Raw genomic sequence first — 12,027 nt, 5'->3', positions numbered from 1 at the left:
GAGCTGCAAAGAAAGTGATGAGGTATCTACAAGGAACCAAAGATTACATGCTTATGTATAGACATACAGACAATTTGGATGTGATTGGTTACTCAGATTCAGACTTCGCCGGTTGTGTTGATTCTCGTAAATCAACATCAGGATATATTTTTATGATGGCCGGTGGAGCTATTTCTTGGAGAAGCGCTAAGCAGACCTTGACTGCTACTTCTACCATGGAAGTTGAGTTTGTCTCCTGCTTTGAGGCTACTTCACATGGTGTATGGCTTAAGAGTTTCATTTCTGGGCTTAGAATCATGGATTCTATTTCTAGGCCATTAAGAATTTTCTGTGACAATTCAGCTGTTGTCTTTATGGCTAAAAACAATAAAAGTGGAAGTCGAAGTAAACACATCGACATTAAGTATTTAGCCATAAGAGAACGTGTAAAAGAAAAGAAAGTGGTCATTGAGCACATTAGTACTGAATTGATGATTGCTGATCCTTTGACTAAAGGCATGCCACATCTAAAATTCAAGGATCATGTAAAGAAAATGAGACTTAGTTCCACTTTGTAATAATATTGAAACTCTTATATGTTGTGAAATTTTCTCATTTATGTGCATATTATTTTGAGAAAATATATTGTTGTTGGACCAAGAATAAACATAAGGTTTATTCATAAAGTAATATTACCACATTAAGATTAAGAAACTAAATACATCGTGATACATGGATGATAATACTCGCTCTTAGAGGACTTATCGCTATGATTCATGTATTTATTTCTTAAGAAAGTTGTTCGAGAAAGATTAATTCAAATTATTAAGATAAACGTATGGACCAAGTGGGAGAATGTAACGGTTATTATTAAATATCTTATTTAATAATAACGTAACCGTTCTTATTAAGATTCATAATTCATTATCATGAATTTCTTCATTTATTATGGTTTAAATGATTTCAGTTTCTTATTCTTTATGCATGAAACCGTTATTATTAAATTAAATATTTAATATCATTAAGTTCTTCATTATGGTCCAAACGTTACAAATTTGAATTAATTCTTGAACGTTATGAGTTGGTGATGATAAATGTTCTTGATGGGAGAACATCTATATATACATGAGGATTTTGGTCCCTTGGCTCAATCATCTCTTTGAAGCGAAAGGCTTTCCTACACCATCTAAAGCGAGAGTTCTGAGCCGAGAAGAACCAAAGTTCAAGAAGAAACCTCTGCAGAAATTCTTGGTGACAATGGCTGGAGATACGCTATTTCGTTTCCGCATTAGTTTTATTATGTTTCTATTACAATGATTTAGAAACACAAGTTGGCTTCATTAAAATTTCTTACAAAAGAGGCTATCGCAAGACGCGGGTGTGGCGACTAAGGTGTTCTGCTTATATTTTATCTGCACACTATTGCGTGTGAAATATGTTTAATTTACTTATAAATGATGCCTATTTTATGTTCCTTTCTTCGTTTGATGTTGTAGCTTCGTGTTGTAATAATTTCTTAGGTATCGCATTTCCCAGATGTCAACCTCGAAAAGGACAATGCACTTTGTTTCTAGATCGAGAGTCGAATGAATCAAATCTTACATAATTATTTTTACGATGAATTAGAAAAATTGGAACCCCGTGTCTCTTAATTATTTGTACTAATTTGGATAATAATTCAAGAGAAAAGAAATTTATAATGATATTTTGTACTAATTTATATAGGATCGGTTCCTTCCCCTTTATTTATTTATGATCGGTTGCAATCATATCACTACCACTTGTCTTCGACACGTGTACTAAAAGAGAGAAGTACTTCTCTCTCTCTCCTTTTTTTTTCTTTTATTTATTTAGGATCGGCTACGATCATATCACCACCGCTCGTCTCCTAAGACATGTACTAAAAGAGAAAAGTTAGTTGGTTCCAAGTCCAAACAAAACAACCCACTTCTCCTCTCAGATCAAGAAAGGGATCGCGAGCGAGCAACCGCGATGGGGTTTCTCCTCCGGGTGAGGATGGCGTCCTTCTTCGCCGGCGCCGCCACGGCTTCCGTCGCCGGTTTCTATCTCCTCTCCACGGACTACTTGCTCGCCCAGGATGCCGTCGCCCGACAGGTCGCCTCTCCGTGCCCTCCTCTTCATTTCTTTGGTTCGCTCTTTTTGGATGTTTGTTTACGATGAGTTGATGGGTTGGTTGAAGATACTGTTATTTTGTAACTTATCTGCATCTCCCATTACTCGTTGAAACAAATCGCAAGCAAGACTGGCCATTCCGAAAGCTTTGGAGAACTTGATAGGGTCGGGAAATTGGTTTGCTTGGCTTTTGATTCGTGCGGTTAGTTTTTAGTTGTGTGTGAGTCGATCGTCCGAAGGGAAGAACATATTATATTTGAGATGCGAAACATTGCTATTTGGAAGTGTCAATTTTATGATTTGTATGAAAGGAAGAATGGGAGTTGGTCTCTGAACAACGTGGCAGTTTGTTGCTTTTGTCCATAATATGATTTAGAGAGGGTTATATGGGTGGGTGCAAGTGGGGATTGTTCTTGAGATAAATCCTCATGGAATTTGTTTCCTAAGATCCTTCTTCTCTTATGCTAAACTGTGCTTCATTGATCTTCAATAATTGAGCAACCCTACTCTGATACTCCATGTTGATTGTGATTCACGTTCCTGTTCTTATGCCAAAAGGAATTTTCATGATTGTCTTTATTTTTCTGGTTCCTCAAGACAATTGTTCACTGAAGCAAATACAAGGAACTCTATCCAAGTCATGGTTCATGGTTAATCCTCTGCACTGGGCCGTCTGTCATCTATCTTCTACATGATATATCTATATTTGACTTCCTTTTTCTTGTGCCTTTTTTAAAGACAAGTTCGAGACAAAAGGTGCGCATCTCCTCTTGTTTCTTCCTTTTCTGCTTGCAACTAGAAGGAAAGTTTTCTGACTACAGTCCCTCTGATCGAGCATGACTGTTGGTTACTAGAACTAAGGTTTTAGAGTTGGGTGCTCAAAAAGATAAAAAGTTTAGATTAGGGAAGTTGTCAATTCCAGAGATTTTGAAATTATGCAATGCTTTGAACCAATTAATTGGATTACTAGTAAGAAATAAATAAAGGAAAAAAGAGAGAGAGAGAGTACTTCGCTCTTCGCTCTTTTAGAAATAATATGATTGCAACCGATCATAAATAAATAAAATTATGCAATGCTTTGAACCAATTAATCTGCAAAGTTGTAATAATAATTGCAAAGTTGTAATGATAATTGCATTATGCACTTCAATCACAAACAGGTCGCAAGATTTGGAAAAGGCTGGAGGAAACCTGTATGACACTTCAAATCAGCAGTTGTTGTTGCTGCACAAAGTAGTGTTATAATTGTCGAAGCTTAAAGACACAGAATAGTAGTTACCAACAACAACAACAACAATTGAGCAGTTACCAACAAATAACAAATGCCCATGGGGTAGTACATAAAACTCCATATGAGGGGTTAACAATCACAGACTTTGGCGATTGTTATGGTGTCAAATAGCCAGAATAGACTCAGAAAGTTCGCGGTCTCGACAAGTACAACACTGTGATATTAATATGTTTTGTATGTCAGATGTTAGAGATAAAACTTAAAACCATGAACTATGTGAACTGATGGCTACAAAGAAGCAAAACCCCTAAGCAGATTTAGCATGCATAGCATCGTAAGATAACCACCGAATCAGTAAGGGCGGTAGCGGCGTCCACGGTTTCCATCGCTGCCCCTACTTCCGCTTTCGCTAGAACCACCACTGCGATCACCCCTCCGAGGCGGCGGAGGCGGCGAGGGCTGTGCACCAGGCTGTTGCCTGAACAATTCCAACAGGAAGAAAGTATTACGAATGAATGAAAGGAATCAAGTCGGATTAGTCATTTTACATGGGCAAAAGCCAGATGATGCTCACAAAACATAACCAAGGCGGCCATCAGGTAGCATCATTGGCACCATTCTCATCCCTGGTGGCATCGGTCCTCTGCCATATATCATTGGCTGCAGAAACATTTTTCAATTTTTTTTAGCAGTTAAAAGTAGAAACATATTGTGATTAATCGTGGTAGAAAGCAAAGGGACAGTAATAACAACTCATCCCATTTAGTGAGTGCAATAAGAGAAACCAACCTGACCAAACCCTGCAGCACCGTACCCTCCACCATAAGCCCCATATGGATCTCCTGAATAACCATAAGGTGGATACGAAGGCAAATTTGGGATGAGGCCAGGTTTTGCAGCATGCTCAGGCTTCTTGTCTGCCTGAGGCTTGGCAAGGGAGACCTCCAAAACATGCCCTTGGATTTAACATGTGCCAAAAAGAAAAGGTTATGCAAAATGAGACTGCATTATCCAGATCAAATAAAGCTAAAAAAAAATAATCCCTACAACTTTAGTCTAAATTCAAAACAATTATATAGCAGGCAAAACAGGCACAGGATGGTTCTCAAGGTATGCATTGACATTAAAAGTCTAGCCCTCCTCAGAAACATACCTAATGAAAGTAGCAATTTATCAAATGTAAATAAACATAAGATTCCTGATCTAAGATATGATAAATTGTAATAAAGGAAAACAGCTTAAGACAACATGGAATTTGCAGTTTCATAACAATGTCATAATATCCAAACTACTTGGGGAGTTCATGAAATTTGACATAGCTCTGCATTGGCTGCACTGTTTCATTGATATTACCAAATATTTGAGACACCTGAAGACAATAATAAAAAAACATTTACCATCAATCTCTAATTTTTCAGTTGCTTTAACTGCTTTTAGTGCACTGGACCTATCTGCAAAATGAACGAAACCAAAGTCCCGCTTTCCCTGCCCAGCTTTAGCTGGGGGCAGAACAACCTTTGTGACCTCTCCATTGAGTTCAAAAAGTTCCTTTAGTCTTTCTGAAGAGACATTCTCTGGCAAATTTTTCACGTAAATTGCCTTTACCTGTAAAATCAAAAAATCATGAACATAATGCAACAGGGAACTCACAGGTTCTACTAGTATAATGACAAAGTAACAGCAACACAGCATTATATATGGCTTGGATTCTTGAACATTTAGAACTAAGCAAAAAAATAATATTCATAAAAAAATGAAGCAAGAAGAAAATGCTAATTTCAAGATGGTATATTGATCGTATTTATTGTTAAAAAAAAATACAGTACATTGATCCAGTTCAGAACAAATCATTTCATAGATCTTACATGACATATGACCAAACATAAGTTCCACTATTTACAGACATAGTTATAAACTAAAATTAATACTCAAGTTCTGTGCCTGACTGAGGACAAACAATTGAAATCCGGTTAGTCCATCAATCCTAAGATCTGAAGAATGTTGCACTACCTGATACATTTACTCAAACATGTATAAACCAACCAGAGAACAGATCCACATGCATCTATATTAATAAGATTGAACAGGGCTAGTTACGGAAAAGCAACTGGAAATGGCGAAGTTATCAATGCAACAACAGATCAAATTGGGATTCGTCCATTAAAACCTCTAATTTTTTATTTAGACTAGTGAACAAGTAATTTATCCAACAATAAAAAAACATGACAGGCTACAATCAAAATATAAAAAGGTAAAAGAAAGGATAATATGAGCATTTGAGAAGAGCAAGAGAATGGCAACATCAATGAAGAGGTAAAAGTTGGATTCACCATCATCATTCCAACTGTAATTACGGTGCCACTGCAACCAAGTGGTTAGAAGTTTCATCAATTTGCATACAAGTAAAGAGAGAGAGAGAGAGAGAGAAGGGGGAAGGGGGAAGGGGGAAGGTGAGCAGTTTCTGCCCTATTTTCATTTTTAAGGGATAGGAGCCAATGGATATTTGCAAATATCATCTGTCAAATAAGGCCAACACAAGAATAGGAAAGCTAGGTAGTGACTACTGGCAACCACATATCAAAAAGCAACCATTCCTTTCGTTGCTCCCACATATTTGATGCAAAATTGGATGAAACCGTTGGTCTCTAAATTTTGACATGCAAAGAACACCTGTAGAAAGTTTATTTCCATCTTTAAACCTTACCAAAACAAAATGACTGCCATACCATTTGGCTAAAAATTGTGAAAACACATTTTGAGACTTAAGAAATCCTCCTAGGTCACATCTTCTATAGCTAGCTGGATCTTGACTTGGTTGACTTGGATAGTGGTATAAATAAGATCTGATATAGAAACTCTGAAGTTTAGACCACTAACCAATGATCATTTTCTATCAAAAGTACATGGATAACTAATTGACGGGCATCAGGAAAACCATGCACCAGAGATCATTAGGCACTAGCAAGATACAACCACCAAAACACCTATAATTGGTAATTGCTGATCATCAACAGAGTTTTTAGTGGTAGTTTCAGTGCTAGTGCACAACTAGCAGTTAACAGAACATTACATTATGACTTGTAATAATATGCAGTCTGCAAACAAAGACTGATGATAGCTGATGGACCAAATGTGAATATCAATCTAACTCATGATGACCTACTGTCCAAGATATTATTTGGAATAGATCTAAAAATGTTCCCCAATATACTTCAACTTAAGTTGACCTTAGCAGTTTGCAGGAAGCACATCACATCATAAATGATAATCCAACTCTTTCTATTGACCATGAGACTAACTGCATCATAATCCCCCACTCAGGGGTCTAACATGCTCATTAGGACCAAGGTTTTTAATTTCGAATAATACCGCATGTATCGGGCGGTACGTACCGGTCCGCCAGTAGACCGGTATACTGACCGCTTGCTACCGAGCGGTACCGTTGATTGGGACTGTTTCCACCTTGTTACCACCCACTACTGGGTGGTATTAGCCAAGGGAGAAGAAGAGGAGAACCTAGAGATCCGACTCCGCTGTCCCTCCTCGTCTGAGGCGACGAGGCCTCGGCGTCATCGAGGCGGCGTTTCTTCGCCCCACGCAGGCAGAAGAAACGAGGCAGCGACGTAGCCTCGTCACCCTTTTTTGCGTGGGGAGAAGGAAACAATTTCTTCTCCACACTTTCTCTCCGTGCAGGCAAAGGCAGAAAAAAAAGGGTTTTGGCGCCCTTTTTTGGCGTGTGGGGGGTTTCTTCTTCCCACACGCCAAAAAGGGTGATGGCCTTGTCGCCCCCCCTTTTTTTTTCTAACATATATATATATATATATATATATACACACCGAGCGGTATACCGAAATATACCGCTCAGTATACAGTACCGTACCGAGTGAATCTTGAAACTCCGATTCAGTACAAAATTTCAATCCTTAATTAGGACAATTGCAACACCACAATAGACCATACTAGGAATAGACCATACTAGGAGATGATGATTCTAGTAGGTGTAATGAATTTTAGTACCTTGCTGCTAATAACTTAGGCTACATTGAATTACCCATATTGGCTGAGGGCCAATCCATACATCTTTAGTGTTGGTAACCAACCAGATCAGGACCACTATTGATAATGGGCTGGTGAACTTTAGTCAATAGATAAGCCAATAATCATCATCAACTAGCAAAAAACAAACCAACTAACTTACTGACAAATTGTTGGAAGGCAACACAAAGCACCAACAGGAATTTCTGGCCAGTTATAGGACAACTGCAACTGCAGGTCAAATACACTTTGGATGACTTTATTCCTCAACAAACCAAAATCACTAAATCTATAATTTTCTGTAGATGCTCACTCACATGCTTCAGCTCAAAACAGGTTAAAGCTCCAGGCCACTGATTTAGTTAAGTATGACTTCAAATCCTTTTTTTTTTAGGAACTAAACACATTCTTAACGCACAGAAGACCCACATCTAGGTTATGAGAGATTAATGCTCAAAACTGAAAAGGCAAGGGATCAGATTCAACAACAATCAGAAACTAATATGCAAAAAACCTGAAATAAATACAAAATTAAAATCCACAGATCTATAATATTCTCAGAGACCATAATCACATAATGCATTCTTGTATAATAAAAGGAATAAGGATAAGAAATAATTTAATATAAATGGGTAAGTTAATTCGTGTATATGATGAGACCAAAGTCAAGAAAGCATGAAGTCAAACAATAGTCAGTCACATGCATTCATAATCTCCTCGACTCTAATTTGAATATATCTAATTCTAACCAGACCAGCCCAGTCCCAACCTAATGTAGCCTAGTCCCAACAAAATAATATACATTTAGTCCAAAACCTTTCTAAATCTGAACTTCTAGTCTCGTGTATTCTAGTTATCTCTGAGCATAGTGTTTAGAGGAGGAAATCTATTCGATAGTCACATGAAATGACGAAATAATCAAGATATGATATCCTAGTTTTAATAGAATAAGCCGCCAAGTTCAATTAATGTCATGGAAGGTAGAAACATAATGGTCTTAAGATAGTTTTTCTAATTACTTGGAATTTAGTTAATTGTCAGCATTTCTCCTTGAACAGTGAGTTTTGAAGACGTGTGTGAAGCAGAAGGTCCATGGTCCTCAACCCTAGTGATTGACTACTGTTACTATTCTTAACCTAAGCATCCTTAAGGTATCATAAACTCCAAGGTTTGCATCATAGAAAGCCATATCTGAGGCCATTTAGGTGCTTTGTAAAAGGCTCCAAACAGTTAAGCTCTGTTAATTAAATATATACACAACCTGTTGCAGATATCAGTAGGTCAAATGTGTTCCAATCATACAGAAGTCATTGTAAGACTTCATGGGCATTTTTTATGCTGTCTTATAGACACTCGCACCAACTAAATTTTATATCCCACTGACTGATCATTTGCAGTCACTGCAATCTTTCATGGCCAATTTCTTCTGGATTATCCAATGCCATGTTTCTTCACTTGCATGCAAAAAGAACGTATGTTGCAAAGTTTATCACCATCTTTGACGACTACTGGATCATGATAGTTCAAATCAGAAACAAGATAATGAAGGGTATTGAGATTCCATGACTTAAAAGGCTGAAGAGAGAGAGAGTAGCAATAATTTCGTAACTAGACTTCATCCAGCACAATAAGAAGAAAGATAAAAATAGGAGGAACAAATAAGGATTACTGGACTTTCTTGTGTTATGATTTACAATACAAACTGAACCCACACAAACTGACAAGGATCCCTATTACCATCTCAATCGAAACCATAGTTAATCCAATCTGGTGAAAGCTCCACAATAACAATTCCTAAGTGAGGACCAAAGATAATTGTGAAAGCTCCACAACTGATGGCCATTTCACTAATACCATAGAAACTTGAAAAATAGTCCATGAGATATACCCAATTCCATGGTTCAGTAACCTTTACCCTAAAGCCACCAATGCATGAGCCATCATCCCATAGTAAGGAAAAGAAGAAAAAAGTCCTCTACAAACAAAAAATAATAATAAAAGAAGCATAACACAGGGCTCATTATCCCACTGTTCATGGAAATTTAAAAAAAGCACGCAAAAATACATCAACCACAAAATGACTATATAACCACCCCAACTGCCAAAAACCCAGACCATACAACAAATTTTCAGTAAGTGATGGCTTCTTCTAACACCATACAATTCCTTTAGTGACAAAAACTAACATCCCAGACCAAAAAGTACCTTAGATGTTAAACCACAATATTATACATTCCTGACCACAATTATTTTTTACACAATAGTTTCCTATCCTATAGTATCATTAATAATATATTCATATCAAATTCAATCAAGGGAGTATAGCACACAGCTTCTTTAGGCTTCCTTACGTAGTTATTTATAGAATTTGTATAATGATGTTATGTTTAAATCAATACTGGGATAAAATGAGGCAATTTGACTGCAGATATTGCTTAAAAGATCATAATCATAATGATGATCTTTTGACTTTGGTTTGATGCAATACCTCAAATGGATAACAAATGTAGGCAGACAAAAGACATATGACCTTAGAAAACAATTCCATACATGGAATGCATAAAATCCTAATTCAAATATCCAGGTAATGGATAACAAATTTTAGGATGAATGGAAATAATTTCAAAAGACTATACTTCCAACATGTACAACATGATATAAAATTTACGAGAAAGAGAAAAACATGGCAAGCAACACTAATCACATCCAATGAAATTAGAACAGTGGTTAACAGTAAATAAAAATAGTAGGTTGTATTACTATATGCTCCTGGTGCAAATTTCATCAGTTTGCTAATAGGAAACATGCAAATTCAGCCACCTTAAAATCACCATAAGCAAGTCTCTTTTATGATTGGTAAATTACCAAGCTCAGATGCATAAAACATAACATCTCTAATGTACTGAGCAAGTTCATAACAAATGTTTAAAGGTGATTGTAGACTAAAAAGGGATGCAACAAGCACTCTCCCACTTTAAAAGTCACTTCACCTGAGCAGCAGCAGAGGAATCTGCAGAGTTTTTTGGGTCAGCCCAGCTGACAGTTGGATTGGTTCCATCAATCTTAAAGTTTGAATTCGTCATTTTCTGCCTTGCATATTCAGCACAGGCATGGTTATAGTACTCAACAAACAAGAAACCACGATTACGTGCCGGGTTCTGTGGATCCTGCAAAAAATATTGGAAGAAGAAAAGAGGGATAAATGGGGAGCTCCAATGGAGTGTCTGATCATTTAATTTTGTGTGATAAATCGTACCTTGAACATTTCAATATGTTCAACTCCTGGACCACTATCCTCGAGGATCTTCCTCAGCTCATCTTCTGCCAAGCTCTTGGGCACATTTCCAATAAATAACCTATGCTTAGCTTGTGACAAGGAACATCTTAGTTTTCTTCCCTGAAACAGCAAGATAAAAAGTTCATTCGTATAATTTAATACAGCAAGAGAATGACTCCCGGGAAACCAAAACACATGTTACCTTGAACTCTCTCTCATGGATCCCCTCAATGGCCTTCTGAGCTGCATCACTGTTTGTGAACATTATGAAAGCAAAACCCTTGCTTTCTTTTGTATCCTTGTCCTTCATCACCCGTACCTAATACCCATCACAAGCAATTACACATCAATCCAATCGAAAAGAATGCATCACATAACCAGCAAGAAGTACCATTCTCACCTCATAGATATCGCCAAAGGGTTCAGCAAGCTCTCTAAGGTCCTCCTCGGAGGCATCACGTGGCAGCCCACCAATGAAGACCTCCGATCCGTGAGGAGGAAGAGCGAGCAATTTGGCCCGCTTCCTGCTGTCTTCGTCATCTTCAGCCTCGACCTGCTTCTCTACTTCTTCTTCTTGTCCCCCTCCTCCTTCCACAGCTTCAGGCGCATCATCATTAACCCCTTCTAAGGTCGGAACTTTCTCACTCCTCCCATCACCAGCGCCATCCTCATCATTGTCATCATCAGCACCGTAGCTACGCTCCTCCTCATCTTCCTCGCCAAACTCTTCTCTGGCCTTCTGGTACCCGTTGTCCTCCTCCTCCTCCACGGGGTCCTCGTCGTCCATCATGTCCTCCTCCTCCTCCTCCTCCTCGATGTCGTTATCTCCGTCGAGGTCGACCTGCTCCTCCGGCTCCACCAACTGCTGGCGCTCCGCCATGCCTCACCGATCTGCGCTCCACCCAAGTTCACATTTTTCACACGGCGGCACCAAGATCACAGTAAGATCCTAACAATCCCATCAAAACCGACCAAAAATAGAGAAATAACCTGACAAAGAATCAAAGTACCGTCTAATTGGCGAAGAATTCCAAAACCCTAGCGATCCCGAGTGGGAGGGGGGCGGACCCTAAGGGGCAAAACAACAACAGGAGAAAAGAGCAGAGAGAATAATAGCAACGGACTCCACATGAATCGATCCATGCGAGAGAGAGAGAGAATACGAATAGAGTGAAGAGAAGAAATGGAAGGCGATCGAGCTTACTGCTTCGTTTGGTAATATTTTTTGGATTTGGTTTTGGTTCGGCGTTGGATCGCTCTCCTTGCGCTGCAACGAGAGAGCGGCTTTGCTGCTTTATACCAGGGGCTCCGTCTCAGAAGCCAACATTCGTGGACGTCTGATCAGGATCCAACGGTGAGCAAAAGAAACCGC

The 12,027-nt window shown here is 38.4% G+C and overlaps 1 protein-coding gene across 3 annotated transcripts; it reads right to left on the bottom strand.

Annotated features, from left to right (window-relative positions):
• Positions 1-3,409: 3,409 nt before the first annotated feature.
• Positions 3,410-11,951, bottom strand: LOC135595386 (heterogeneous nuclear ribonucleoprotein Q-like). 3 transcript variants are annotated; one of them, XM_065086224.1, is made up of 10 exons: positions 11,860-11,951; positions 11,666-11,724; positions 11,056-11,546; positions 10,858-10,974; positions 10,635-10,775; positions 10,369-10,545; positions 4,741-4,948; positions 4,133-4,299; positions 3,918-4,003; positions 3,410-3,821 (listed from the first exon to the last, which is right to left on the bottom strand). In XM_065086224.1, the coding sequence occupies exons 3-10, from the start codon at positions 11,533-11,535 to the stop codon at positions 3,695-3,697; spliced, it is 1,503 nt and encodes a 500-aa protein (XP_064942296.1). In that variant the 5' UTR covers positions 11,536-11,546; positions 11,666-11,724; positions 11,860-11,951; the 3' UTR covers positions 3,410-3,694. The 3 variants fall into 3 exon arrangements, with proteins under 3 accessions (XP_064942296.1, XP_064942297.1, XP_064942298.1); XM_065086225.1 differs by having other exon boundaries at positions 11,646-11,724; positions 11,860-11,931; XM_065086226.1 differs by lacking the exon at positions 11,666-11,724 and having other exon boundaries at positions 11,860-11,922.
• Between the last annotated feature and the right edge of the window lie 76 nt (positions 11,952-12,027).

The sequence above is a fragment of the Musa acuminata genome, chromosome BXJ1-10 (assembly GCF_036884655.1).
Source record: "Musa acuminata AAA Group cultivar baxijiao chromosome BXJ1-10, Cavendish_Baxijiao_AAA, whole genome shotgun sequence".
Taxonomy (NCBI): Eukaryota; Viridiplantae; Streptophyta; class Magnoliopsida; order Zingiberales; family Musaceae; genus Musa; species Musa acuminata.
The sequence above is the reverse complement of the archived record's forward strand: the minus strand, read 5'-3'. Positions and strand labels throughout refer to the sequence as shown.

What these genes read in the sequence shown, in the direction of transcription:
- LOC135595386 (XM_065086224.1), bottom strand. Translation starts at nt 11,535, where the DNA reads ATGGCGGAGCGCCAGCAGTTGGTGGAGCCGGAGGAGCAGGTCGACCTC. An exon ending in ATTCCTCTGCTGCTGCTCAG is followed by an intron (nt 4,949 to 10,368) that starts GTGAAGTGACTT and finishes TTGATTTTACAG; the next exon opens with GTAAAGGCAATTTACGTGAA. An exon ending in GGCCGCCTTGGTTATGTTTT is followed by an intron (nt 3,822 to 3,917) that starts GTGAGCATCATC and finishes GGAATTGTTCAG; the next exon opens with GCAACAGCCTGGTGCACAGC.